Genomic DNA, 26,192 nt, shown 5'->3' on the forward strand with positions numbered 1-26,192 from the left:
TTTGATATTTCCACCACCTTAGTCGACCCCCTAATGTAATAATTTCAGACCCTATCCTCTCTCGTCACCCCAGCCATCCACCTAAGCATTCTCATTTCTGCCACATCCATCTTCTCCTGTCTTTCTCTCAAGCTTGCTGTTTCCGTGCCATGCATCACTGCTGTTCTTACCATCGTCTTATGAAATTTTCCTTTTAACCTCAATGGTACTCTTTTGTCACAAAAAACTCCGGAGGCCGCTCTCCAGTTGTTCCAGCCTGCCTGTACCCGATGTTTTACTTCTTCTTCCATATTTCCTCCAGCATTAACAAAGCATCCCAAATACTTAAAATTTTCAACTCTCTTTATTGGTTCTCCCCCAAGCTGAATACTTTCCCTATCACCCCCATCATTGGTGGTACACATATATTCTGTCTTGGAACTACTTATTCTCATTCCTCTGTCCTTCAGTACTTGTCTCCATCTTTCCAACTTCATTTCCAGATCTTCCCTGCTCTCTGTACACAGGACAATATCATCTGCATATTCCACAGTACTGCCTCCCTTACTTCCTCTAAGATAGTGTCCATCACTATGTTATAAATAAATGGACTAAGAGCCGACCTCTAGTGTAATCCTACTCTCACCTCAAAACCCTCCGTCTCCCAACACTGCTCCTCACTCTGGTAAATACTTTCCGGTACATCTACTGTATCAATCGCACGTACTTCTCTGGCACCATCCTCTCCCTCAGGCTCCTCCACACCTCTTGTCTTGGGACTCAGTCATAAGCCTTTTCAAGGTCAATGAATACCTACATATGGTTTTCATTGACCTTGAAAATTTCCCTTTGAAGATTGGGATTAGTATACTCCCACGACACTCATTTGGCATCTTTTCCTGCTCAAGGATCTTTATCATAAGATCGTAAAGTATATCCACTTCTTCATCCCCTAATGCCTTCCATACCTCCACAGGTATCATGTCTGGTCCGGTTGCCTTCCCATTCTTCATCTTCTTCAGTACATCCAGCACCTCTTACTTAGAAAACCTCATCACCATGCCAATGTTCACCTGCCCATCCCCTCTTATTAGTCTATCATTTTCTTCACATTTAACAGCTGTTCGAAATATTCTTTCCATCTCTTCACAATGTCTTCCTCCTTTCTAAGTACTACCCCATCTTGATCTTTTATTTGTTTGATATTTGTAATATCTTTGGTGCTCTTATTTCTAGCCTTTGACAGCTTGATCATCTTATTTAAACCTTCCTTCGTCCCCAGCTCATTATAAACCTCATCATACGACTTTGCTTTAGCTTGGGCTACCATCTTTTTCACCACCTTGTTTTTCTCTGAACTGATCTCTGCCTTCCACTGACTGTGACTCTTCCCATCTTTTCTTTGCCTCCTTCTTATCTTTTACTACTTTCCCAATGTCTTCCTCCCACCACCAACTCTCCCTTTCCTCCTCAATGATCCCAGATGTCTCTCCCAGCAGCTCCTTTCCATGTAAACACAACAAAATATCAATTCATTAATGAAAATATAGTAAATTTTTTAAGATTTTAGCAAATTCTTTGCTTTTCCCAATCTTTTGCAGTTACGAAGTCTCCCACTTTGGTGGAGGGATGTGGGCCTAACTGTCAATCTCTCTCTCTCTCTCTCTCTCTCTCTGCCAAAGGATACTAGTATAATGTGAGAGGCGGATAGATAGAAAGCTTTGACGTTGGCTCCATGATGACATGCTATTGGCTGGAAGGGCTGGAAGTACCCAATCACAAAGAGGGGTACCAGTGCTCCTCGGTGCTGATTGGCTTGCAGGATGACACTTGACTAGCTGGAAGGGTTGGAAATAGCCAATCACACAGCTTGTAGCTCAGATGCTTTATGTTTTACTGTCACTAGTGGACGAGTTATATTTCTCTCTCTCTCTCTCTCTCTCTCTCTCTCTCTCTCTGTGTACTGTATTAATGAAATATGAATTAACGTATCATAAATGTAAAAATATAACACTAAAACTGCATAAGAGAAAATGGCTGTCCTGAATATAGGGGTAACTTGATTATAGGGGTAACTTGATTAGTTTAGGATTAGACTTATTTTTACGTGGCTAAGAACCAATTGGTTACCTAGCAACGGGACCTACAGCTTATTGTGGAATCCGAACCACATTATAGCGAGAAATGAATTTCTATCACCAGAAACAAATTCCTCTTGTTCTTCACTGGCCGGTCAGAGATTCGAACTCGCGACCAACAGAGTGGTAGCTGAGAACGGAACCCGCTCACCCAGCGAAGAACTAGAAACACCAACAAAACCGCCAAACTGGTTGTAAAGAACGCCTTCATAACATGTGCTACCAACACAATGGCAGGGAACACTGGAAACGGCTTTAAAGATAGCATATCAAGAAAAATCGTACACTTCACAGTAGCAGGGAAACAAAGGAAAAATGCAAGAGGACGCATGGGAAATGAACACCTGGATGAAGATGCGGGCAGAGAAACGCCAAGGTCACGAGGGGGTGGGGGTCACACAGGAGGAGGAAGGCAATTATAGGATTAAAGTACCCAGCACACGGATATAAATACAGGTGGACGACTATGCATCTGGTAATTTACGGATACCTGATAATGAGGACTGTTTGTCCAAGAAAGCTTGTGACTTTTTCTGAATAAATACTTCTTTAGATACCATCCAGTTTGAATGAGGTCCTGTTAAAAATTTTACTAATGCACAGAACAACTGTGTATGTGATAAAGTTAATTTATTTGGCCTCGAGATGGATTGGTTCAGGAGTTTTAAAAGAACGTATGGAGGCAGAGCCATGCTGGAAGTAAGAACTTATGAGAAAGTGAGAAGAAGGATAGCAGTGACAGACAACAAAATCCAATTCCTTAAGAATTGCATAGCAGACTGTGTGGCACCTACATCACTGGATAAGATACGAGAGAGACACTGATGAACATCCATTTCCTGGTTTTGTAGAAGAGATATGAAGGAAGACATAAGGAAGAAAAAGATCGAACTGAAAGAATTAAGGGTGAAAAGCAGAAAAATCAGAAGATAACTGACGGAGAAGTACAGCGGCACCAGCTTAGACAACGTTTTTAAAGAAATTGCAGGTTACGTAAAGGTATGTGCACGCCGCAGTTCTCAACTACACGAGAATAGACTCATTGCCATTTTCGATAGGTCGGGGTGGGTAAAATAAAGGGAACTTTGATTCAGTCAAGAACATTTCCAAGAGACTCCTAAGTAGTGATGAAGTGCTGGTGTTAGGATATGGTCTTAATTTTTGCATGGGGAACGATAGTCACGATTTCACTGAAATGTGTAGAAGCTTAAGGGAACTAGATAAGCACAAAAATGGGGATGAAGCAGCTTTTTGTAGGGGGGCCATGTGGGCGGGGATTAGGTTGAATATGTAAGCCATATATTTTTAAGGGTAATGTTGTAAGAAGACTTTTAAATTACATATTAAAGTGTTTTAGGATGATAGTTTAAGGTATATTGGGTGTTTGAACTACTAAAATAGGCAGTTATAAGCATTTTAGTTCAAGGTATAGAGGGTATTTGGTATTTGAACTATTATAATGGGCAGTTATAAGCGTTCTTAGAGGGGGGGGGGTTCCCAACTTATCACGGATCTCAACTTGCTGCGGGTGGTTGTGGTCACTAACCCCTGCTTCGACTGCAGTCAGTTGCCTTCCTAACTTCATTAAGGACATTATAAGGAATAATTACCGCTGAATTGGGGGGAGGGGGTAAAACAACATTTTTAAGTAACCAAGATCCTCCTGGGCCTCTGCAGCTAAAGGATTAACTCTCATTTTCCAGTCACCACAAATTTCATTGGTATATTCATGGGCGGGATAACTGTCTCCTTCGACGGTTTTTGGATTTCTATTGAAAGAGGGACAAGGTGTATTCATTGTTGAGAAAGGGCGCTCTGTCCATTAGTTCTACATCCTCAACATCAACCATAGTTTTCCTTTCATTAGGTTGTTTCCATCTAATGAAAGGATATACATTGGTGTCTCACCAAGGGGTAATAGTATCATTCTTAGGGGCAGATATTGATGACCATTCTACTTTATTGATTTGAGGTTTTAAAGTCAGACCTGGTCATATCATAGTTATCAGTCAGGGGTCTGGGAGTGAGTAGGCAGTCTCTCATTACCCATTCTATTTTCAACAGGGATCTAGGCAACTGATTCAACTTCTTTCTGAGCTTGGGTTTATTATTACCTTCTTTTGGTGAGAATGCCAATTCTGCCTGGGCAGACTATGCACCAAATTCCTTTTGGGAATCACCGATAGAGTCTCTGATATGCTGACACTCAGTAACAAGGTCATTCTTGATACTGTTCATGATTTTTCCTGGAATTCTGAAAGCACAGCAAGCAGAATTTACCAGGTAAGCCTGCATGAACTTAGCCAAGGCAGTTGTATCACCGCTTCCCAGCAATGTATTATTCCCGGATAAATCACTATATACCTCCTAAAAGGTACAGACACTTCAGATGGGGTTGGGTGGATCCTGATATCTGATTGCTGCATGGGAGAAGAAAGATTCTCATCTGATGTCTCTCTCTCATGTAAAACAGAAGACTGTTACCTAGATCTTCTGAATTCAGAAGGGAAATTTCAGTGGTCTTCACATCCACTGGAGGAGTTGAAGTGGGAGTTCCCAGAATCCACTGCTTTTGGAGTATTGGTCTACAAGTGGATTCTGCTCGGAGACAGAGGAACGCTGGAGTTCTGCCAGAATGATGTAATCTCCTCCTTGTGTACCCCTACTGAACTCATAGAGACAGTTTAAAATGGGCTCTTTCAACATTTAAGCTAACTGCCAGGAGCATATTGCATAATTCACACATTTGGCAACTAACTAAATTCTCCCTTATTCCGATGGGTGCCTGCTCATGGAGGGTAATTATGAGCCACTGCTACAGGCTAAAAGCAGATTGAGCAATTCACTGTGGTACAGGTAATCTGTGGGTCCTGTGTGACAGCAACCCAGCTGTGAAAAAGGGAACAAATGTTTATTAAAAACTAGCTAGTGTTAGCTACCTAAATCACTGTATAGGCAACACACACTTCAAATTAAAAGAGGCTGACATGGCCATAATTAAGTGTCCATAGTGTGTTGTTAAGCAACATGATCAATGGGTCATATCCATAAAATAGTAGTAATTTATTAAAATACTCATTTAAAATTACTACAATACTGCCTTTAGAGGATTTACTTACAAATGCTTCTAAACTCAATACAGATCAAACTACAGGCAGCCCCCGGTTATCAGCGATCCACTTTTACATTATTTGTCTAGCGACAACAATAATGGGATTTTCAGCGCCGATATGCTCTGATCCATGGTTACTGGCACTGATCCCCACTTATCTGCGCCAATAACCAAGGATCGGAGCTATTAACGCCAATTTTCGGTTATTGGGAATGAAACACCTGCCGATAGCCAGGGACTGCCAGTACAGTAAAACCTTAGACCTGAAACCAACGGACATTGAATTTAACAGACAAAATCTGGCCATGGGTAGTATAGCCTACGATGACACAAAACCATCTGTGTATAGGCTAGCTTTTGCAACAACAGGTATCATATGTCCAATTCAAAATAACAAAGCTGATTCTATATCATGTTTTTCCTAAACACATAGCTTAAAAGGGAAACATCGTTTTGTTTACATTTCATTGCCGCCACAAACCCCTAACAATACAATAATAATGTAGAATAATTTTCGTTCGTATGGCTGAATTGTTTTAAACTATTATTTAGCACCAAAATGATAATGAATTTTTTGTGAAAAATTAACATTATGTTATCCTGAACATTATTACTACCGAATTACACTACCATTAAAACTTCAAAAGGACACCGAAAGATAACATTGCTGTGAGCCCTACCATAAACCGATATTTACATTTTGTCAGCTGGCTGGCCTTGCATAGATAAAAGCCGATTTTATTTATATAAAATTTATTCCTCGAATAGGCTGCAGTATTTATTATGAAGACATGCCACTAATATATGCAGTATCTTTTATGAAGACATGCCACTAATATATAAGGTAAAAATGGTTTTATTACATATACATTTCATCGCCAATCACAATACAATAACGTATGATAATTATTGTTCATATGATTGAATTGTTCTAAAGGGTTATTTACCAGGAACATAATAAATTTTTAGTGAAAAATGAATATTATGTTAACCTAAACATTATTACTACTAAAAAAAAACTACAATTAAAACTTCGAAAGATACCATAAGACAATGCTGCCGTGAGCGCTACCATAATTTGATGTTTACATTTTGTCAGTTGGCCTCACATAGATAAAAGCTGAATTCATCGAGATGGAATTATTCCTCAAACAGGCTATTTATTATGAAGATATATGCCAATAACATATAAGGTAAAAATGGTTTTATTACATTTACACTTCATCGCCAATCACAGACAACAATATGATAATGTACGTTAATTATTGTTCGTATGACTGCATTGTTCAGAAAAGTTATTTACCAAGAAAATGACAATGAGTTTTTAATTAAAAATTAGTACAGTAATACCTCAAACTTGTGCGATTCGAGTTGCACGAATTCACAGACACACGAATTTTTAATTGGAACCTAACTAATGGACATGCACGAGTTTTTCACAGACACACGAACATTTCCTAACACTGAGAAACCCTGCAAATGTGTTTGTTTAATTTTTTTTATGTAATTTATAAGTTTTCAAGCTTTTATGTGTAAATTAAATAACATTAAATATTATTAAAAGTAATAATTTCTCTCTCTCTTTCTTTTAGTGAGATGAATTTTTATGGTACATGTATACAGGTATGTTTATTTGTATGCTACATAAACTTTTTACGTAATAATAAGTACTAATTTTCAAATATTAATAACATTAATCAAATTAAATAATAATAATAATAATAATAATAATAATAATAATAAATTTGGCAGCAGACCCTCTTTTAAACAGGTTCTATTGAATATTATTGCTGCTTCAGCTGCATTTATTTTGTAGAACTTTTTCTATTTTCCTTATTGCGGACTTCTCTTCAGTGGAGGTGTGTGCTAACAGCTCGCCTATATTTAATAAGGAAAATAGAAAAAGTCTTCTACAAAATAAATGCAGCTGAAGCAGCAATAATAATAATAATAATAATAATAATAATAATAATATTAAACCTTCAGGGACGGCATAATATATCAATGTGCAGCACCCCAGACCGGGGAAACTTTGAGGTCAGCAAAATAAAAAAAAAAATCTCATCAATGGAAAGAGAATGACACGTACATTCACACTGTATAAATAAAAAAATTCTAACAAATTTTCCCCACCTTCCACGAGAAGTTGAAAATGACTATTTACAACCCTTGTAAGGCCTCATTTACAAGACAATCGTAAATTTTACCATTTTATATATGTTTTTCTAATAAATAAGTTTTTTGGATTTTGTAAAATTATTATTACTGCTCACACAATATCAAAACAGATAAGAAATAAAAGCAGTAACAAATTTTTTGCATATTTGTAAAATATTCACGTAAGTTTGCAAGAAGGAAGATTCAGTAACTTTTTTTTTACTTCTACATACTTTTTTTAATATTTCTTTGCAATTTTCTTTGTAAAATTACATTTCCAACCATCATACTATCAAAAAAGACAAAAAACAAAAAACAGCAGCAACCCCTTTGTATATTTACAAGCAAATTTACAAAAAACTCATGTGAGGGAAAGAGATGCAGTACCTTCTCCCTTGAAGTCACAAGCATTACTGATACTGGCCTAACTCTCACGTCTGTATAAAAGTTGCCATTAGTGAATTTATAGCATACAGAAGTAGTGGCACTTTTGTTTCAAATCATTATTACCATAACAGTGGTTTGTAATTATGCTTCACACTCAAGCTCAATCCATCCACCTCCCCAAACCTGTTTTACTTCACACTGAAGCTCAATCCGTCCACTAAGGGTTAATAATAATAATAATAATAATAATAATAATAATAATAATAATAATAATAATAATAATAATAATAATAATAAAACTGTAATACAAAATTCTATTATCTTGTACAAACAAATTCTTCCCTCATCTTTTGTAAGAAGGTGGAAGGCAAAAGCTGTCAGACATGTCATTTAACAAGACAAGAATGGGAGTGTTGCTAATCAGTGGTCAAATTTTTCTTGTAATTCCCTCTCTCTCTCTCTGTGTCCGTAACAATTCATAAAAAATTTCAGTCTCTTAACCCTCACAATCCGGGCTAAAATACGCTTATGTAACATCTGAGACCGGGCTAAAATTGACTATTGCAAATTGGAGAAAAATACATATCTATGGAAAGGTAATAGCATGCACATGAACGTGGAACAAAAAAAAAAATTTTTTTTTAATTTTTGTACTTACCAGAGCGAGTTGATTATAAAGTGCTATAAGATGGATGAGCGGGGAGACAGCTGACTGAAAAGAATTGGCCCGGGCGCGGGCCTTTTCGCAGACACGCTAACAAACAATACCACGCAAAATAATGAATTCTAAAAGTCTGCACTTGTATACAACAAATATAATACAATAAAAGTTATTTACATGTAAGTTATTACCCGTAAAATGCAATGAAAATGAAACATACCCATAAATGTAAAAAAAAAGTATATAAAAAGTAATACTCGGGAAAAAAGTTATCGAAAGCCTTATATTTCTGCCCTTATCGTATGAAAAATATTAGTATTTATGAAAGACCCGTAATGTAATATGAAAACCCGTAATGTAGAGTAAAAGTTATTGAAAGTGAACAATACCCATCAAGTTATACCCGTAAAATGCCATGAAATTGAAATATATATCATCAATGTATGCCAACACATTTCTCGGCTCAATGAAAAGCTAGCTCTCTCTCTCTCTCTCTCTCTCTCTCTCTCTCTCTCTCTCTCTCTCTCTCTCTCTCTCTCTCTCATAAAAGACTGTCAAGTGAATAATGTAAATGTAAAACAAAGTTTACTTGAAATAAAAAGTTATAAATTATTACCCGTAAAATGCAATGAAAATGAAACGTACCCATAAATGTAAAAAAAAAAAAGTATATAAAAAGTAATACTCGGGAAAAAAGTTATCGAAAGCCTTATATTTCTGCCCTTATCGTATGAAAAATATTAGTATTTATGAAAGACCCGTAATGTAATATGAAAACCCGTAATGTAAAGTAAAAGTTATTGAAAGTGAACAATACCCATCAAGTTATACCCGTAAAATGCCATGAAATTTAAATATATATCGTCAATGTATGCCAACACATTTCTCGACTCAATGAAAAGCTATCCATCTCTCTCTCTCTCTCTCTCTCTCTCATATAAAAGACTGTCAAGTGAATAATATACCCATAAAAGAAAAAGTGAATTACCAGGTAAATAAAAACAAAGTTTACTTGAAATAAAAAAGTTATGATAACATCTCTCTCTCTCTCTCTCTCTCTCTCTCTCTCTCTCTCTCTCTCTCTCTCTCTCTCTCTCTCTCTCTCTCTCTCTCTCTCTCTCTCTCTCTCTCTCTAGAATTCATTGTAGCTGTGGTATATTTTGAAGCATGGCAAACATAGACCGACGCCACATGTTGGGCACCAGGTTGTGACCAACTTCCTCCGTCTTTCCTCAATGTTCTTTGTGTTAGCACATACGTGGCAGGTCCTCTGGCTCAGTTTTCCCTTTTGGGTTTGGGGAAGGCGGTCCAAGAAGTGGGTCTGGCACCATTGTCTGGGTGCCAGGCGAGACGTTCTGGTTGCTCGACAAATTTTCCCTTGGCTGTTCTCTGGAATTGGCCATATTTCGTCAAGAGCTGTTTACACACGTTGAGTGAAAAGTAGCGCCAGAGAAATTGACTGTTTTGTATGGAATTTGTGCAGGTTATACGCATTCAGCATACAAACGTCTATGATGTGGATTAGGGCTTTCTTGTACCACTTCATTGTTCTCGAGTGCATGCCACGTATCCAATTTGCATATCAGATTTATCTACAAGACGCATGTTTTTCACGTAGTCCCACAATCACATCTGGTTTGTAAATGGTTTTCACGTGTTCTGTAGTCCTGTTTCCCAGTGGATATCATTTGCCCAGTGTGAATCCCGACAACAGATTGAATTCCTTTTCGGTCCTTCCATTTCACAAGGAGATGATGAGCTTTCTTTCTGAAAACAGCCTCACCTCGTTTGATACCCTTTGGGAATTTGGGCATTCCTTTTCTATTGTCTCTGACCGTCCCAACCAACCCGGTGTTGTTGTCGTGGAGATAAGTACTTAGCCCCGGGCTGGTGTAGTAGTTATCAGTATACAGGATATGGCCTGCATTCCAATAGGGATCCATTAGCGTCTTCACAACGGCCCCTGAATGCCCCAAAGGGATCATTAGCTGGGATGTCTACGTCTGTCCCTGTATAAATGACAATGTCAAGAACATATCCCGTTTTACAGTCACAAATAACATATATTTTTATCCCAAAACGATGTCTTTTGTTCTTATGTATTGCTTGAATATCAGTCTACCCTTGAATAACACTAAACTTTCATCCACAACAAGTTTTTGGAAGGGATAAAAATATTTTTTGAATCTTTCCCTTACCATTTCCAAGACATCTCTTATTTTCCACAGTCTATCATTACTATTTCTATCCCTCATCTCATTGTCTGTGAAATGCAAGAACCGATATATATCCTGATATCTGTCACGTGGCATGAATTTTCCATATATCGGCGTATATATGTATGCATCTGTTGCCCAGTAATCCCTCATACGATGCTTGATGTATGAGGCATTAGTAACGTGAGAGCCAGGAACACTATCATTTCTTGGAGACAAACATCCACCCATTTCTTCATCTTCGATGTACCAGGAGGCCTGTCACGTGTGAGGAGCGAGTGATACTGATTGGTTTCATCGACCATGACTTGCACTATATCATCGTCGATGAATTTCCGAAAATAATCGGATTCTTCACTCATATTAGGTCGAGGTCAAAATCTAGCGTCACTCCTGCTGAACCACCAAAAACATAATCATGAGGAACGAAATTATGCCCATCAGTCCACCCATCATCTTCTGTAGCCGCAGCCGACCCATGTGTTCGAACACCACGGCCGGTTCCCCTTCCCCCTGATGAACTGCGAGAGGAAGAGGATCCCACCCTCCCCGTTGCCTGCGGCGTCGTGTAACGGACCCTCTGCCTCGGAGAATGTCTTCTTCATCATCAATTATTTCAGCTTGATAAGCCTCACTATCATCACTACTACTATCAGTTTCTTCCTGACGATATGTAGGATCATTCAGTTCCTCATCACCACTTTCATCAGCCCATCCCAAGCCTTCGAGAACGTCGTTCTCGTAATCAGACTCGCTCCCATAGCTATCACTATCGTGGAATTCTTCCAACAATTTCAAAGTTTCACTGATTTCTTTGGTCGTTAGGGACCTCTTTTTACTACTAATTTTTTTTTCTTACTAGTAGAAGGATCACTGACAAAAGTATCACTATCATCTGAGACGCTGCGGCACGCACCAAGACCGCGAAGTGCTTGGTTGGGGTCAGAAGAAAATGATCCGCGACCCTTCATGGCCAATGCTTGGGGACTACTGATCGCTCTCATTCAGCTCTCAGAGGTGGTGTATGGTGATCTATGGGTTGCCAATTTGTCAAAAATACTCTAGAGGTGTCGCAGCAGAAAAATTGCGCCAATTCCATTCAAAACATTTGGCGGGCGATTGAAATCTTTCAGGAAAGATACCCGGACTCCGCCACAGAGTTAATTTAAATCTTTCAGGAAAGATACCCGGACTGTGGGGGTTAAGTAAGGACAACTGTTATCTTTCTCTCTCTCTTGTTCGAAGTTAGCCAACCTACGTATTACAGCACTATTTCTCTGTATGTCTTTAACTGTACAGTAGATAACTTTTAATTGATCTAATTTTACCTGTACCATTTACAAACTGTAAATGAGCAGTTCTAAAACATAGAGATATAGAGCATTTCAGAACAAAGAGAAAGTGACAGAATAAAAAAGTTTGTAAAAACGAGGTTGAGAAGACGTCTAAAAATAGATTGGTGGAATGGGGGGGAGAGTCACACACTATATTCTTAAGTCAACCATTTATTTCTTTTTTTAAGGGTAATGTATTAAGCTAACTCTCTCTCTCTCTCTCCGTAATAATTCATAAATAATATAACTTGACATTTCAAGTTAGGAAAATCTCTCTCTTTCTCTCTCTCTTGTGTGTTATTCTCTCAGTCTCCGTAATAATTGATACATAATTTCACTCTCTTAAGTAAGAACAACCCATATCTCTCTCTCTCTCTCTCTCTCTCTCTCTCTCTCTCTCTCTCTCTCTCTCTCTCTCTCTCTCTCTCTCTCTCTCTCTCTCATAGTTAGCACTCACACATTTTTACAACTTACTAATTCTCTGTACGTCTTTACCTGTACAGTATATAGTTTAAATTGATCTAATTTGACCTGTATTGTCTACGAGGTGTAAATGAGCTAGTGTTGCAAATACGTTCTAAACCATAGAGATAATAACTAAGAGTTGTATTAGTCAAAATATAAAACACTGTTTGTTCATGAAAAAGCATTTCAGAGCAAAGAGAAAGAGACGCAGAATAAAGAAGTTGAGACGACTCTAAAAATAGATCGGTTGAGAGAGAGAGAGAGAGAGAGAGAGAGAGAGAGAGAGAGAGAGAGAGAGAGAGAGAGAGAGAGAGAGAAATTCGCTGACAACTCTCAATTTTTATGTAAACCATTTATTTCTCTTTTTTAAGGGTAATGTATTAAGCTAACTTTTAAATGATATTACAGTAACTTTAATTTCATTTAAAAGTTAACTTAATACTTTGGGAGCATGATTAGGGTCATATTTAGTGTTTAAACTTTAGAAAAGCATTTATTAGCATTTTTAGAGACCATGCCAAACTTACGCGAAAATTCACCCTGCGCGAGGGGTTCTGGAACCTAACCTCGCATAAGTTCGGAGTATGACTGTATTATGTTACCTAAAAGTTATTACTACCGTAATTATACTACCATTAAAATTTCTGAAAGGTTACCAAACAATATACACTGTGAACGCAACCATATAACTTGGTGTTTACGTTTTGTTCACTGGCCAATCACAGTTAAAAGTTGATTTCACTGATATGGAATTATTCCTTGAAAAGGCTATTTATTATGAAGATGTCAATAATATATAGGGTGAAAATGGTTTTCTCACCTTTATTATCAGTTTATTTCATAATGTGAATCATTTCATATATGTCAATGGTTATCAGACCTAGGCTGAGGCTAGCCTACTGATAAACATCACTTGGCCACAAAAGACCATGCTTCACTTCAACGGACAATCAGCTTTAATGGACAACCTTCGCCCATGTTAGTCTGTTAAAGTGAGGTTTCACTCTCTCAGGTTCAGTGGTTTTTTTCTTGGAACAATCGAAATGTTGATCGTTCACCTGTTTGGTGGGTCGTTTTGTTTTGCCACGCTGGCAGGAGAGTTGACGTCTGTGGCGCTGGGCCTGTCGCTTCAGTCAGGTTTGTAATAGCCGTGAGTCAGCTTTTAGGAAGTGAGCAGTCAGTACTTAATGGCTGAGTCAGTAATGGAACAGCATCAGGTATGATTACCTGTAAGCAAGGAATGCCATTCTTCATCTGCGACCTTGTCATCACCAAGGACTTTGACAAGAATGCTGGGGGACGTTCCCGATCTTGTGTGTGTGGTGCATCACCTCCATTTAGCACCTTGTAGCTGTTGCAACAGTGAGACAGAGTTCGTCTGTCTAACATTGTCCTTTACTCCTTAGTAGCAGCTTGTTGCTGTTTCAACAGTTTGATCAAGATTGTCTGCCTGTCCAACATCGTCCTTGGTAGTAGCTGGTAGCTGTTTCGACAGTGTGACTGAGTTCATTTGTCTGTAATGCAGCTTGGGGCTGTTTCATTGGTTCTATTGAGTTCATCTGGTGATGTAACTTCATCATAGTTTATCCTGTAATGATTCTGTTATGGTATTTATTTTTAATTGGAGGTAACATGTTTATTGAGTCAAAGAGCTCATTATTGTGTTTAATGTTATTATTGACGAGTATTTCAGTGTGAGTTTTGTGGGGAGTAATAAGTGTTTAACACTATGTTTGTGTTGGTGTTATTTTTGCTATCTCTGTTTTAAGGTAATTAACTGACTCTGAAAAATGTTTTGTTTATTATAATACTTTTGAATTGTTTATTAATTTGCTCTAATAATGTTTGTTAATTGGTTACATGCATATTCTACTAGTTCTGTTTGGTTGTCTGCTTGTAATGTTTGTTGAACTGCTCATCTCTGTGATTTTTTTTTTTTTTGCCATTTTTGATATGTTTACTTTATATTATTTTTTATTTTTGATGAAATGTTAAGTTTCAATGCTGACTTATTTGTTTGGATTTAATCTCTAAACTGAAGCCGATTCAATTGTAAATATATAAATTGAATTTAGTTATTAATAAACTAGTACTGAGGTTACCTCTCTGGTATCAATTTGCTCCTTCCTCCCCCTGTCTGTCTTAATTACTGCCATTTAACCAGTTCCGATCCTATCTAAAAAAATTTTTTTTATAGAACTTGTAGAACTGACTGCAGTTCATCAAAACTTTAAACGGATACCCATACAATATTTTTCTATACATTTCAGCAGAAGGTAAAGGCTTTAGGCTACGTAGTTGGTACATAATTATTAAAATCAATAATCACTAGAATTATCATACCAAATTTACATAAATTAGTATCTCTGATCGTGCTTCTGACAACAATATAGGATATGCCACCACTGGGCCGTGGTTAAAGTTTTATGGGCCGTGGCTCATACAGCATTATTATACCAAATTTACATAAATTAGTATCTCTAAGATTTGAATTTGTTTGACAAAGCTCACCATCACAAAAAAGTAATTTTCCTATTCCCTTTGGAAAAAGCAGCGTGTCAAGACAATCTTTAAAATACCTGTGATGTCACTACCGGCAGAGCAATACCCACTGAAAGCAGATCTGCTTGAATGTATTTCCATTAACACTTGAAAAGACCCCCAATATTGGGGATAACTGGGGAATAGAACTTTCTATGCCACAAAATCCATTTAGTTTGATTATAAAATACTACAAAGGAAATAGTGGCCTTTAGCAAACACCAAGGCATGTAAGTCAAGCACGATTGGGAAATAGAATCATGGCTATGTTTCGTATACAGGAAGTTAGTCTACTCGACTTTCCCCGTTTTGTAACTTCAAATTATCTATCAACGTTGATAAAGTCATTGACTTATGAGTTTCAGTAACAAAAATGTCTAATGTTATTGCATTAATGCTAATTATCTCTTTGCCAGACAGGAAAAGAAAATAAATACAGCACTGCAATTACAGTGTAGCCTAGCAATCTAACCCTGGCTTCTTACCTTGCAGGAGACCTGCTGGCTCCAATTCAACATGTATGCCTACCTGTTAAAATCTGTAAGGAACTAAAAGTTTTTACTGGGTCTTCAAACAATGTACTTAGCTCTAAAGTTGTTATGATGATGTGGTATTTGGAGCAAACACTGTGACAGACCAGAGTTTAATGAGGATGACAGCTGACATATGCACTGTTGTCACATCTGTGCGAGTAGGATGAAAGGAAAACACTGAGGTAGTCATTGTAGGATAGGGGATAGAGACCTCTTCTCCTGAGTCCTATATATTCTATCACTGTGCCAACTAGCAATATTCTGACCAAGACCAACTATAAGAGAATTCTTTGAGATTGGTTGGTCTGTCTTGTGGAGCCCTGGGGGACCATGAGAGTGTAACTCCTTTGAGGATGAACAGGAACTCCGCTATCAAAAATGTTTATGTTTTGGTTGCTTTTTCATGTTTTCATTTTCCCCCATACTTCCTGAAGCTTTACTGATTTCCGAATTTACACACGTTAGGCTTTATGTGTGCAGAGGAGACTCTTGTACACCTATAGTAACACTGACATATAAAAATATCAGGAGGGTACAAGGCAGGAATATAACAGTCCCTAACTAAAAAAAAAAAAACTCGCAGGAATATAACAGTCCCTAACTAAAAAAAAAAAATCTAACAATCCACTTACTTTGTTGAAAAAGCTTGTTTTTCCATCAGTAAGGTTGGTATCCACTTCATCTCGACTACCACGTCTCCTTGATCTATCCACATACATTGATGGACCTTTAGCCGGAAGATATTTAACACAGTAAATATACAGTACTTACTAAATGTCAGGCACAAATGTTTTCGTAACTAAATACTCCACTTACATTAAAATTTTACTCTAAATGTGTCAATAGAAATTATTACACTATCTTGCTCTGACTATACACTGCAATGGGACTTTTTAAGTTTCGAATACTCTAACAGTATGTTTATTCCACTATTAAAAATTCAAAGTTTTTCTCCAATAGCTGTACATGTGTTTATATATCAAATGCACCACTTTTCTCTTTGCATCTAGTTTTATATTTTTCTAGAGACTAACACTAGAGACTAACACAATCTACATAATAGTTTTCAAAGTTCCACTGCTCACCAGTTTACAGTTGCAAGAGTTAAATAACATATCTCCTATTGCAGAAAATATGACAGAACACATAATACATTTCAAGATCTATTAATGTGTAGAGTCTGAGGGGGATGCCAAATTACTCAATGGCAAATCTAACAGACCAATTATAGATAAAGAATTATTATTCTTTCATTGCTTGCTATAAAATGACATTTTCATAATGAAATTAAATTTCATATATATTGTACTTAGCATGTAATACCATAGCTAATGCTTGTAACTCGCGCAGAAACTTAAAAAAAAATTTGTGGTAGGGCTTCTTCTGTTCTGTGTAGGTGACAGGTCCCACCCACTATCGGGGAACACAGGAGACAACCTGGCAGGTAAGCTCAATTTCTTTATGCCCTTATGCCCATAAGAGGGGAGGGGGGCAGGCTCTGATTCTTAAGTTAAGTATATCTTAGTTTAACCAGAACACTGAGCTGGTTAACAGCTCTCCTAGGGGTGGCCCAAAGGATTAGATTTATTTTATGTGGCTAAGAACTAACTGGTTACCTAGCAACGGGACCTACAGCTTATTGTGGAATCCGAACCACATTATGACAAGAAATGAATTTCTATCACCAGAAATAAACTCCTCTGATTCTTCACTGGCCGCTTGGAGAGTCGAACTCTGGGCCAACAGCGTGCTAGCCGAAAGCTCTACCCACCCCTCCAATGAAGAAATGGCTCTGATTCTGTAATTACTTGGTAAGTATACTGTACATGAGAGTTAATTTTATGAAAATATCATTTTCATATAAGCAACTTACCAAGGAATTACATAGCAGAATCTCACATTGAATGGAAGTGGGATGCATGGATATATTCTACTCCAAAACATTAAGGTATGGTAATGACTTTGAAATACAAAGTTTGCCAGCATTGAATGCAATGCTTGTTGTTTCCTTACCTGGTGGGAGAGCTATTGCTGGTGAATACTGCCTCTGGTTGGTGCTCATCGTAACCCGTAGTGGTATGGCTGTTGAGGCGTGGGTCACCTCTACTTAAGTGGGAGCTTTGTGGCAGAGGAAAAGCCTGATGGCTCGCAAAGGATACAAAAGGTGCCCCTGCCTGGGTGCAGTACCAAAATTAAAAAAAAAAGCCAGACAACTCTGCCACCTACTCTTAAAATACTTATAAAAAAATACCACAACCTATCCACTAAGATTGGTGGATACTCCAGGTACATTGTAACCCCCGGCTCATAAAAGAGTGCTTCCTATAATTCCTCACCTAATACCATGCCGGCCACCGATAACAGTCCCAAGATACTGCAATCATCGAACACTGTTTCCACATACTTCAAATAGTGAAGCAAAAATAGACCTGCACTTCCAGAAGTTAGACAGAATAATGGAAGTCAGTGACATATTATAACTGAAAGCCAAAGAGGTTGATACCGCTCTGATATCATGAGCTTTCACTTTAAAATTTGGTAAAACATCCTCCTGAATCTGGGAATGTGCATCTGAAGTCAAATCTCTCAGGAAGAACGACAAGGCTTTCTTTGAAAAGAGGACGAGAAGGGTTCTTAACCGAACACCAGAGGTTACTGGATGGGACCCTGATCTTGTCTGTCCTACTCAGACAGTATCTAAGAGCTCTGACTGGACAAAGTTCTCTCTCTTCTTCCTCATGACTGTGAACATCCAATAAATTCTTAATGGTAAATGACGAGGCCAGGGCTTGGATGGGTCCTCGTTCTTGGCCAAAAAGCCTAGAGTGAAGGAGCAAATCGCATCTCCTTGGAAAAAAGCTAGCCTCTTATCAATGGCTTGTTTCACTAATACATTTAGATGTAGCTAAAGCAAAGAGGGAGAGTGTCTTGCAAGTGAGATTCCTAAGGGAAGCAGAATGAAGGGGTTCAAAAGCTGGAATGGTCAGCCATTTCAGGGCCAAACCCAGACTGCAGGAGACCAAATTGGCCTTCCTCTGTTTCGTTGTATCGACGGACTTTAGCTTGTCATTAAAATCTGAGTTCGACGAAAGATCCATGTCTCTATGTTTAAATACTGAGCTAGGAATAGCCTGATACCCTTTAATGGTGGAGGGAGAGAAATTCCTGGAGTTCCTCAGGTAAAGGAGGAAATTTGCAATCTGTGTCACAGAGGTCTCAAAAGATGAGACATTATGGTCATGGCACCACCGACGGAAGACTGACCACTTGGCCTGGTGCACGAGGCTAGAAGATTTTCGCCTGCATTGTGCAATAGCCTCTGCAGTTCCCCTTGAAAACCCTTTCGCTCTGACAAGCTTGCAGACAGTCTGAAGGCTGTCAGGGCAAGAGCGGACAACCCTTGGTGGTGTCTTCTGAAGTGGGGCTATCTGAGTAAAGAGTTTTTGGGGAAGGAGTCTTGGATTATCTACCAATAGCCAAAGAAGGTCTGAGAACCACTCCCTCAGGGACTAAAATGGGGCTATGAGGGTCACAGTTGTGTTGTGGTGTGTCTGAAACTTGTTTCACACTTCCCTGACGATGTTGAAGGGTGGGAGGGCATATAAGTCCAGGGTGGACCATCTTGCAGCATGGCGACCGTTGCCCATGCAAGAGGCTTTGGGGCTGGAGAGCAAAATAGAGGAAGGCAATGGTTCTTGGAGGTGGCAAACAGGTCATCACTGGCCTGCCCCACAACTTACCAAGACCTAGACAAAGTAGGGGATCCAGGGTCCACTTGGTGGGAAGGACCTGCTTCCAAAGGCTCAGTTCGCCTGCCAAGACATTCAACTTCCCCTGGATAATTTAGGTGACCAGAGTCACTTGATTTTGTTCTCCCCACAGGAGTAGCTCTCTTGCTGCCTGGCAGAGAAAAGGAATGGATGATAAAATCTAAAGGCCTAGCTGAACTACTTTCAGTTCTCTCATGTTTTTATGTAGACTTTGCTGATCCAGGGTCCATGTACCAGATACTTCCGGATTCCCCAGTAGGGCTCCACAGCCTATGTCTGAGGAGTCGGAATAAAAGTCTAGGTTGGGGCTCAGAGGTTGAGGGGACTTCCCTTCTGACAGTTTCTTCTGACAGCCACCACTGCAGGTCTGATATGAACTCCGAGGTGACCGAAAACACGTAAAGCTGTGTTTTCCTGTCCCAACTGGCCTTCTGATAGAAGTGGAGAACTCTCATGTGAAGTCTGCCTAGTCTGACAAACATCTCTAAGGGTGCCAGACTCCCCAGTAAACCCATCCTCTATTGAACTGAGCAAGGCAAAAAGGGCTAGAAAACTCTGGGCTGTCTGAAGGCAGCTGGAAATTCTCATGGGAGACAGAAAAGCCTGAAAAGTCAGATAATTCAGTCAACCCCAAATAGAGGATTTCTTTCAACAGGGTCAATTGGGACTTTAGAAGATTGATAAGAAGGCCCAGTTCCTGAGTAAGAAGAATCATCTTGTGTGAGTCCTTCATGCACTTTTCCTTCAACAGGGATCAAAGCAGCCAGTCGTCTAGATAAAGGCTGACTGGATCCCTATTAGGTGGAGCCATTTTGAGAAAGGAGTGAGGACTCGAGTGAATACTTGATAGGCTTAGAAAGGCCGAAGCATAAGGCCTGAAACTGATACACCTTGTCCTGGAAGACTAACTTTAGATATTTCCTGGAAACTGGATGGATAAGAATGTGGAAGTGTGTGTCCTGCATGTCTAACGTTATCATCCAGTTGCCCTGGTGAATGGATGAAAGGACTGGATGACTTGTCTTCATCTTGAATTTTGTTTTCCGAACAAAATGATTGAGGGTGCATACATCCAGGACTGATCTCCAACCCCAATGTCTTTGGTATCACAGAGATTCGGTTGTAAAACCCATCTGTGTTGGTGTTCTTGACTTCCTCTATGGCCCTTTTCTGAATGAGAGAGGAAGCTCCCTTCAAAAGGGCTGAAAGTCTCAGAGCCTATAGAGTACGGTGTCAATGTGATGGGAGAAATGTTTAATGGGGGGGCTCTCCAGGAACGGGATGACGTAGCCCTCCTTCAGAACTTTGATGATCCATGGCTCCGCTCCTCTTATAAGCCACTTCTCCCAAACCTCTAGAAGTCTGGCTCCTACGGGTGTATGAAGGACTTCCTTCTCACTTTTTAGGTACTACCTTGGCAGAGCTCTTCTAAATAGACTTGGCTGTGAATCGGACATTTGTACGGGTCCTGGATGAGGCTCTAGGTATACTTCCACAAAAGGGCTGTTGCCAGAGGGGTGACAAAGTCCTTGTTTGAAAAGCAGTCGAATCCTTGGAACGCTTAGATGACCGGGCCAACAAGTCTTGCGTAGATTTCTTCTGTAAATCTGATGCTGCAATTCCTGTCACTGTGTCCTGAGGGAAGAGATGATGCTGGTCTAGCAGCAGGAACAACAGGGCCGACTTCTGAGTTTGGGTGACTCCCTTTCAAGTAAAGGAGCACCAGAGCTCTCTTCTCTTCAGTACTCAGAAGGTAAATAGAAGGGAAAGTTCTAGAGAGCCATCCCTAAAGGGTTTGTCAGCATAGGACAGAACCCCGAGCCAGTCCAAGGCGATACTCTGCAGCTACATCCTGGTGGTCCTCAATTTTCTTGGCCAGTGCCCCCACTATCCAATCCAGGAAACTGAGGACTTTGAAGACCTTAAACATGTCTTCAACTAGATAATCTAGTTCTGCAGAAGAAATGAAGAAGAAAACATTATCTTTGCGGATGAGAACACAAAACGGCGAGAAGAGTCGATGAGATGGGAGAAGTCCCTCTGGGAGGAGGCAGCGACTCCCAAAGAAGGAGCTTCGCCGGCCAAGTAGGATAAGTACCTCCTGCAGATTAAACCAGAGGGAGGAAAAGAGAGACACTTTGCCTTGCTCCCTTTAGGCCGAAAGCCAGTATCCTATCTCATTGAAGGAGCATCAGCTGATGGAGGTGCAGGTTCTTGGTCAACCTCTTCCTCTTCTGAGGAGACCAGGGACAAGATATCATCCTGAGAAATCTTGGGAGCGGAGGGAAATTTCTTTAACAACTCCATAATTTGGGCTAACTGCTGCTTAATAAGGGCCAGAGTAGGTTCATCATGGTCCAAAGGCAAAGTAGATGATGCTATAGGTCTAACTGGAGGAGATGAAGGAGACCACAGTCTCTGAGCAGACAAAAGAAGCGATGGGTGCCTGGGAGTGGGTGCTTGGCGCTCAGGAAGTGGCGCCAGATGTTTGGGAGCAGATGTTGAGCACTTATGAGCTGTCACTGGATGACTGGGAGCCAGGTGTGGGGGCTCAACCATAGAGCGCTCAGGTGAGAAGGCCTTCGGACCGTCCCATGTACACAGGTGTGGGGGCTCAACCATAGAGTGCTCAGGTGAGAAGTCCTTCGGACTGTCCCATGTACACAGAAGTGGACGCTCATGAACAGGGGTAAAGACAGAAAGGTCTACAGCATAACTACAAGAAGGCTAGGGACCGCTAGCGGACTTCTTATACACCGCTTTACATGTAGTGGACCTGGACAGCAGCCAACATCCTCAGAAGGGTGCTTAAGCGGTCAGGAAGAGTCTAAGAATTGTCTATGGTGCCTCCTGTCCAAGCCGTAGCCATCGGAGGAGCCTGAGGATAAATGATGAACATCCAAAGACACGCCTTTCCAATGGCTGTCCACCAACACCTGGGACTGTGCAACAAGAGTGGTTGAGGGGTGACTGCCCATGGGCAAACCCCACTGGCCTCCCTTGGACTTTCAGTATGTCTTCTCCCAGGTTTAGGGGAGCAGGACAGGGACCTGGTCCACGAGAACCGGTGGGATGGATAGCCACCTCCTCCATTGGCAATGCACTCTCATTCACCACTTTATCTGAGAACGCTTTATCCATTATCAATTTCAGTGACTCTCCTAACTCGCCACTTTGCTTACTACAAGGTTAATTTTCTTATCAAACCTGGATTTGAGACTGGCAATGGCATTAGGGTCAGAAGCAAGGGAGCCAGACATGGGATAGGAGGTTGAATAGTAGGAATGCAAGGAATTGGAGAAACAGTAGGAATAGGAGTGCTGAGGAGAGTAATAGGACTACCCTGTAAATTAGGTTTAGGCATAGCTTCTACACTAAGAGAACATCTCTCAGCTCTTGAAGCCGCATTCCTCTTCCTATCTCCCTCTAATTTGTCTGAGTAAGACTTCAGAATTTTCCATTGTCTACTATCCCCTGAGGAACTTTCATTAGAAGTTTTCTCAATACTGCACTCTTGCCCCGCACATTTACTACAGATTGAATGAGGATCATAATAAGCTTTTGTGAGCCTAGTCTTACAGCCTTCACTGCAATAACGAATACTGGAACTGCTAGAATCTGACATAATTCAGAAAAAACTGGGGAACTACTCAAAATGTGGTAATAAACTATCAACAGCCTGCTGTGCAACCAAAACAAAGTAATTGTACTTCACCAAATTCTGAAAACACCACTGAAAAACAATAAAAAAAAAAAGATGTTGCAAATGGTGCTGATGTGTGTACCAGAGCCAGCAGAAACAGATTGAGCTTGCCTGCCAGGTTGTTTCCTGTGTTCCCCAACAATGGGCAGGGACTGTCACATACACAAAACAGAAGTGCTACCATGAATTTTTTAAAAAGTTGCTGCGCAAGTTAGCAATGTTAACCATGAACAGGCAGTTGCCAGTTATTGGTGATCCGGTTTTACAGCGGTTTTCTAGCGACAAAAATTGGCAATTTTCAACGCGGAAAATAGCCGATTTCTGCTCATCGGCACTGATGCATACCTAACAGAGGCGCCGACAACTGAAAATCAGCGAATAAGCCCCGAAAATCACCAATTTTCAGTTATCATCACACCCTCAAAACGGAACCCCAGCCAATAACTGGGGACTATCTGTAACTACTTGGTAAGTTGCTTATATGAAATTTACTTTTCATAATACACTATACAGCTGGATTATGTCATTTAGAAGCTGAATACTGTACAGTCGACCTCGGTATTCAAAATGGATCGTAAACAACAACCCCCTCCAAATAGCTAAAATCCACAAATACTTGACATTCCTCTAAAGTTCACAAATACATGAAACTCCTCTAACTTGACACCCCTCTTAAAAACACTCAGAAGTGCCTATCTTATAGTTCAAACACCAAAAAATACCCTCTAAAAATGCTTATACAGTAAACCCCTCCGTATTCACGGGGGATGCATGCCAAATCCCCCCGCGCATAGCTAACATTCGCGAATACTTAGAACCCTTCTAAAAACACCTAGAACTGGCTGTTTCTATAGCTCAAACACACATACAAAAAATAAAAAACTAAAAATGCTTATACAGGTATTATCCTACTTACGGTGGGGTTAGGTTCCAAAAAAACCATCGTTTATTGGAAAATATGTATCTCGAACATAGCCTAGCCTACACTAGGATATTCAGTACCACGTATAAAAATATGGTCGCCTAGCCTACACCATCAAGTATACTCTATACATACACAGTATAGTAATTATAAATATCAGCTAATTCTGGAGGTTCATGCAGAGTGACTTATAATGATTCAACAGAGAGAGAAATTAAATAACAAACAAGAATTTGCTTAGCCTACACTATGGAATACCGTATACATACATGGTAGCCTAGCCTACATTATACTGTACTCTATTGTTGTGGTGTAGAATAGATAGGGAAATTAAATAGAAAAGAGAGAGAGAGATAGAAAGAGAAAAAGTTAAGAGAGAGAAGGAGAGAGAAATAAGAGTAAAGAGAGAGGCAAAGAACACAGTGATAACGGCCAAATGCTGTTGTGTCGTGTTATCAATACGCGAGATGTTTACATTGCAGTATATCGTGTTTAAGCCATAAAAACAGTCGTAAAAATGGGAAATAATGGCCTCGCGATTGAAGCCAAGCAAAACATGAGTCAGCACAGTCTAAATGCTTACAACAGCTGATTCTATAGCCTCGCCTTCTCCGGAAGGTGTTTTCGTGGAAGTTCCAGGAATTTGGGGGTTGACCCAAGTGATATACTTCTTCAACCTCCAATCAATTATGTGTGGGAGGGGTCTTTCCCACACCCTCCTAAGATCACCTCCTATCAAGTCCTCTAAGGAGAGATTTGAATCACACCCACTACAGTCCTTCCAATCAGCTACTTGAAGGGGAGGCCTTGCTGATTAATCCTTCCAATAAGGCTAGAAGGAGGTGGAGATTTACAGATAGCAAGTTTCCTGAGGGTTCAACGAAGTGAGAGACCGACGAGGAGAGGAGAGTCAGAACTGTGTCCTTCAAGGGAGAGTACTTCTCCCAATCGCCTGTGTTCCCTATATAGACTGATTCAAGAGTGATTCGTTTCTATCATTGTAACTTGTTAATTTTGTACTGATCTTTATAATATTAAGTACTAATTAAAGTGAAGAAATTAATGATCTCGTCTCTATACGCCTTTCTGAGAGATATCAATATTTAAAAGGAATAAATATACAAAGATAGCACATCATCATCCCGGCGATCTGAAGGACACTCGAAAGAAACCAAGGTAAGAAGAGAAAGACTAAAATCTATGCAAACATATAACGAAGGACGAAAAAGAAAGAATAAATAAAAACATTACAATTGGTGGCAGCTAAAGTGGATCCAGAAGGCGAGACTAAACAAACGAACATTAATGAAATTATCAGTGCAATTATTTAAGTTACAGTGAAACGAAATTCTACAAAACGAACTTAGATTTTTTTACGACGGCAACAAAATATATCAGAAGATATAAAAATACTCCAGCGAATAGCAGCTTACAACAAGAACGTCGAGTGTGAATAAAACAGTTTATTGCGTCCCAAGCCAAAAACATTTTGAACTGTTACCGTCAACAAATTGAGCAAGACGCCGACAGCGATAATAAGCCCAGTGTTAGCGACATTGCATCGAGTGATTGAAGAAAAACAACGTACAAACTTTCAACAAGATTCCAAAGCGGAAAACCACAGCGGAAAAACAACGAGACATAGTGATCCGACAATTAAACATTCACCGCCGAATGAACAACATTTAGCGATATCACGATATCAACAACACAACACAGTAAGGAATTTACTGTCCACTCTCTCTTAATAAATAAGTGAAGATATTTTTTTGCATCTTGCTTTAAGATTGAAAATTAAGAAAACTCTCTCTAGTGAATAAAATTATTTTTGCATAAATACCAGCATTACTCTCTATGATAAATTAATTATTTAGTAAATAATTTAGATAGGAATTAGCTATTTTTACTCGGTTGGTGATGATTATTTGAGAAGTTATATATGTAATTTTGTGTACTTAATATAATGAATTTTAATGATATGATGCCCAATTTCATATAAGAATTTATTTTGAGTATTGAAAAAGGTTTTAATTGTGCACTTGAACTCAATAGAGAATTTAATTTTTTTGTGTGACAATTTGACAAATTGTTTTAATCTTGGTACAATATAACGAAAAATTTTTTTTTATTGATGTACTCTGAGTGAAAAATTTTTTTGTGTGTGGACATGCAACGAGTATTTGATGAACTACTGAACACTGTTAGACATTCACAGTACGATTTAAGACCGTCGACAATTAGACGAAGTCGAATTTCAAGACTAAATTCCCACTC

General features: G+C 39.4%; 1 protein-coding gene across 2 annotated transcripts in view; it reads right to left on the minus strand.

Annotated features, from left to right (window-relative positions):
• The window catches only part of dx (deltex), a 319,771-nt gene that overhangs the window by 206,239 nt on the left and 87,340 nt on the right, over window positions 1-26,192 (minus strand). For both annotated transcript variants that reach the window (XM_067108869.1, XM_067108870.1), the window contains exon 7: window positions 16,156-16,250. In XM_067108869.1, coding sequence (XP_066964970.1) covers window positions 16,156-16,250 — 95 coding nt within the window. The remainder of the gene's footprint in view (window positions 1-16,155; window positions 16,251-26,192) is intronic.

Source organism: Macrobrachium rosenbergii, chromosome 9, assembly GCF_040412425.1.
Source record: "Macrobrachium rosenbergii isolate ZJJX-2024 chromosome 9, ASM4041242v1, whole genome shotgun sequence".
NCBI lineage: Eukaryota > Metazoa > Arthropoda > Malacostraca > Decapoda > Palaemonidae > Macrobrachium > Macrobrachium rosenbergii.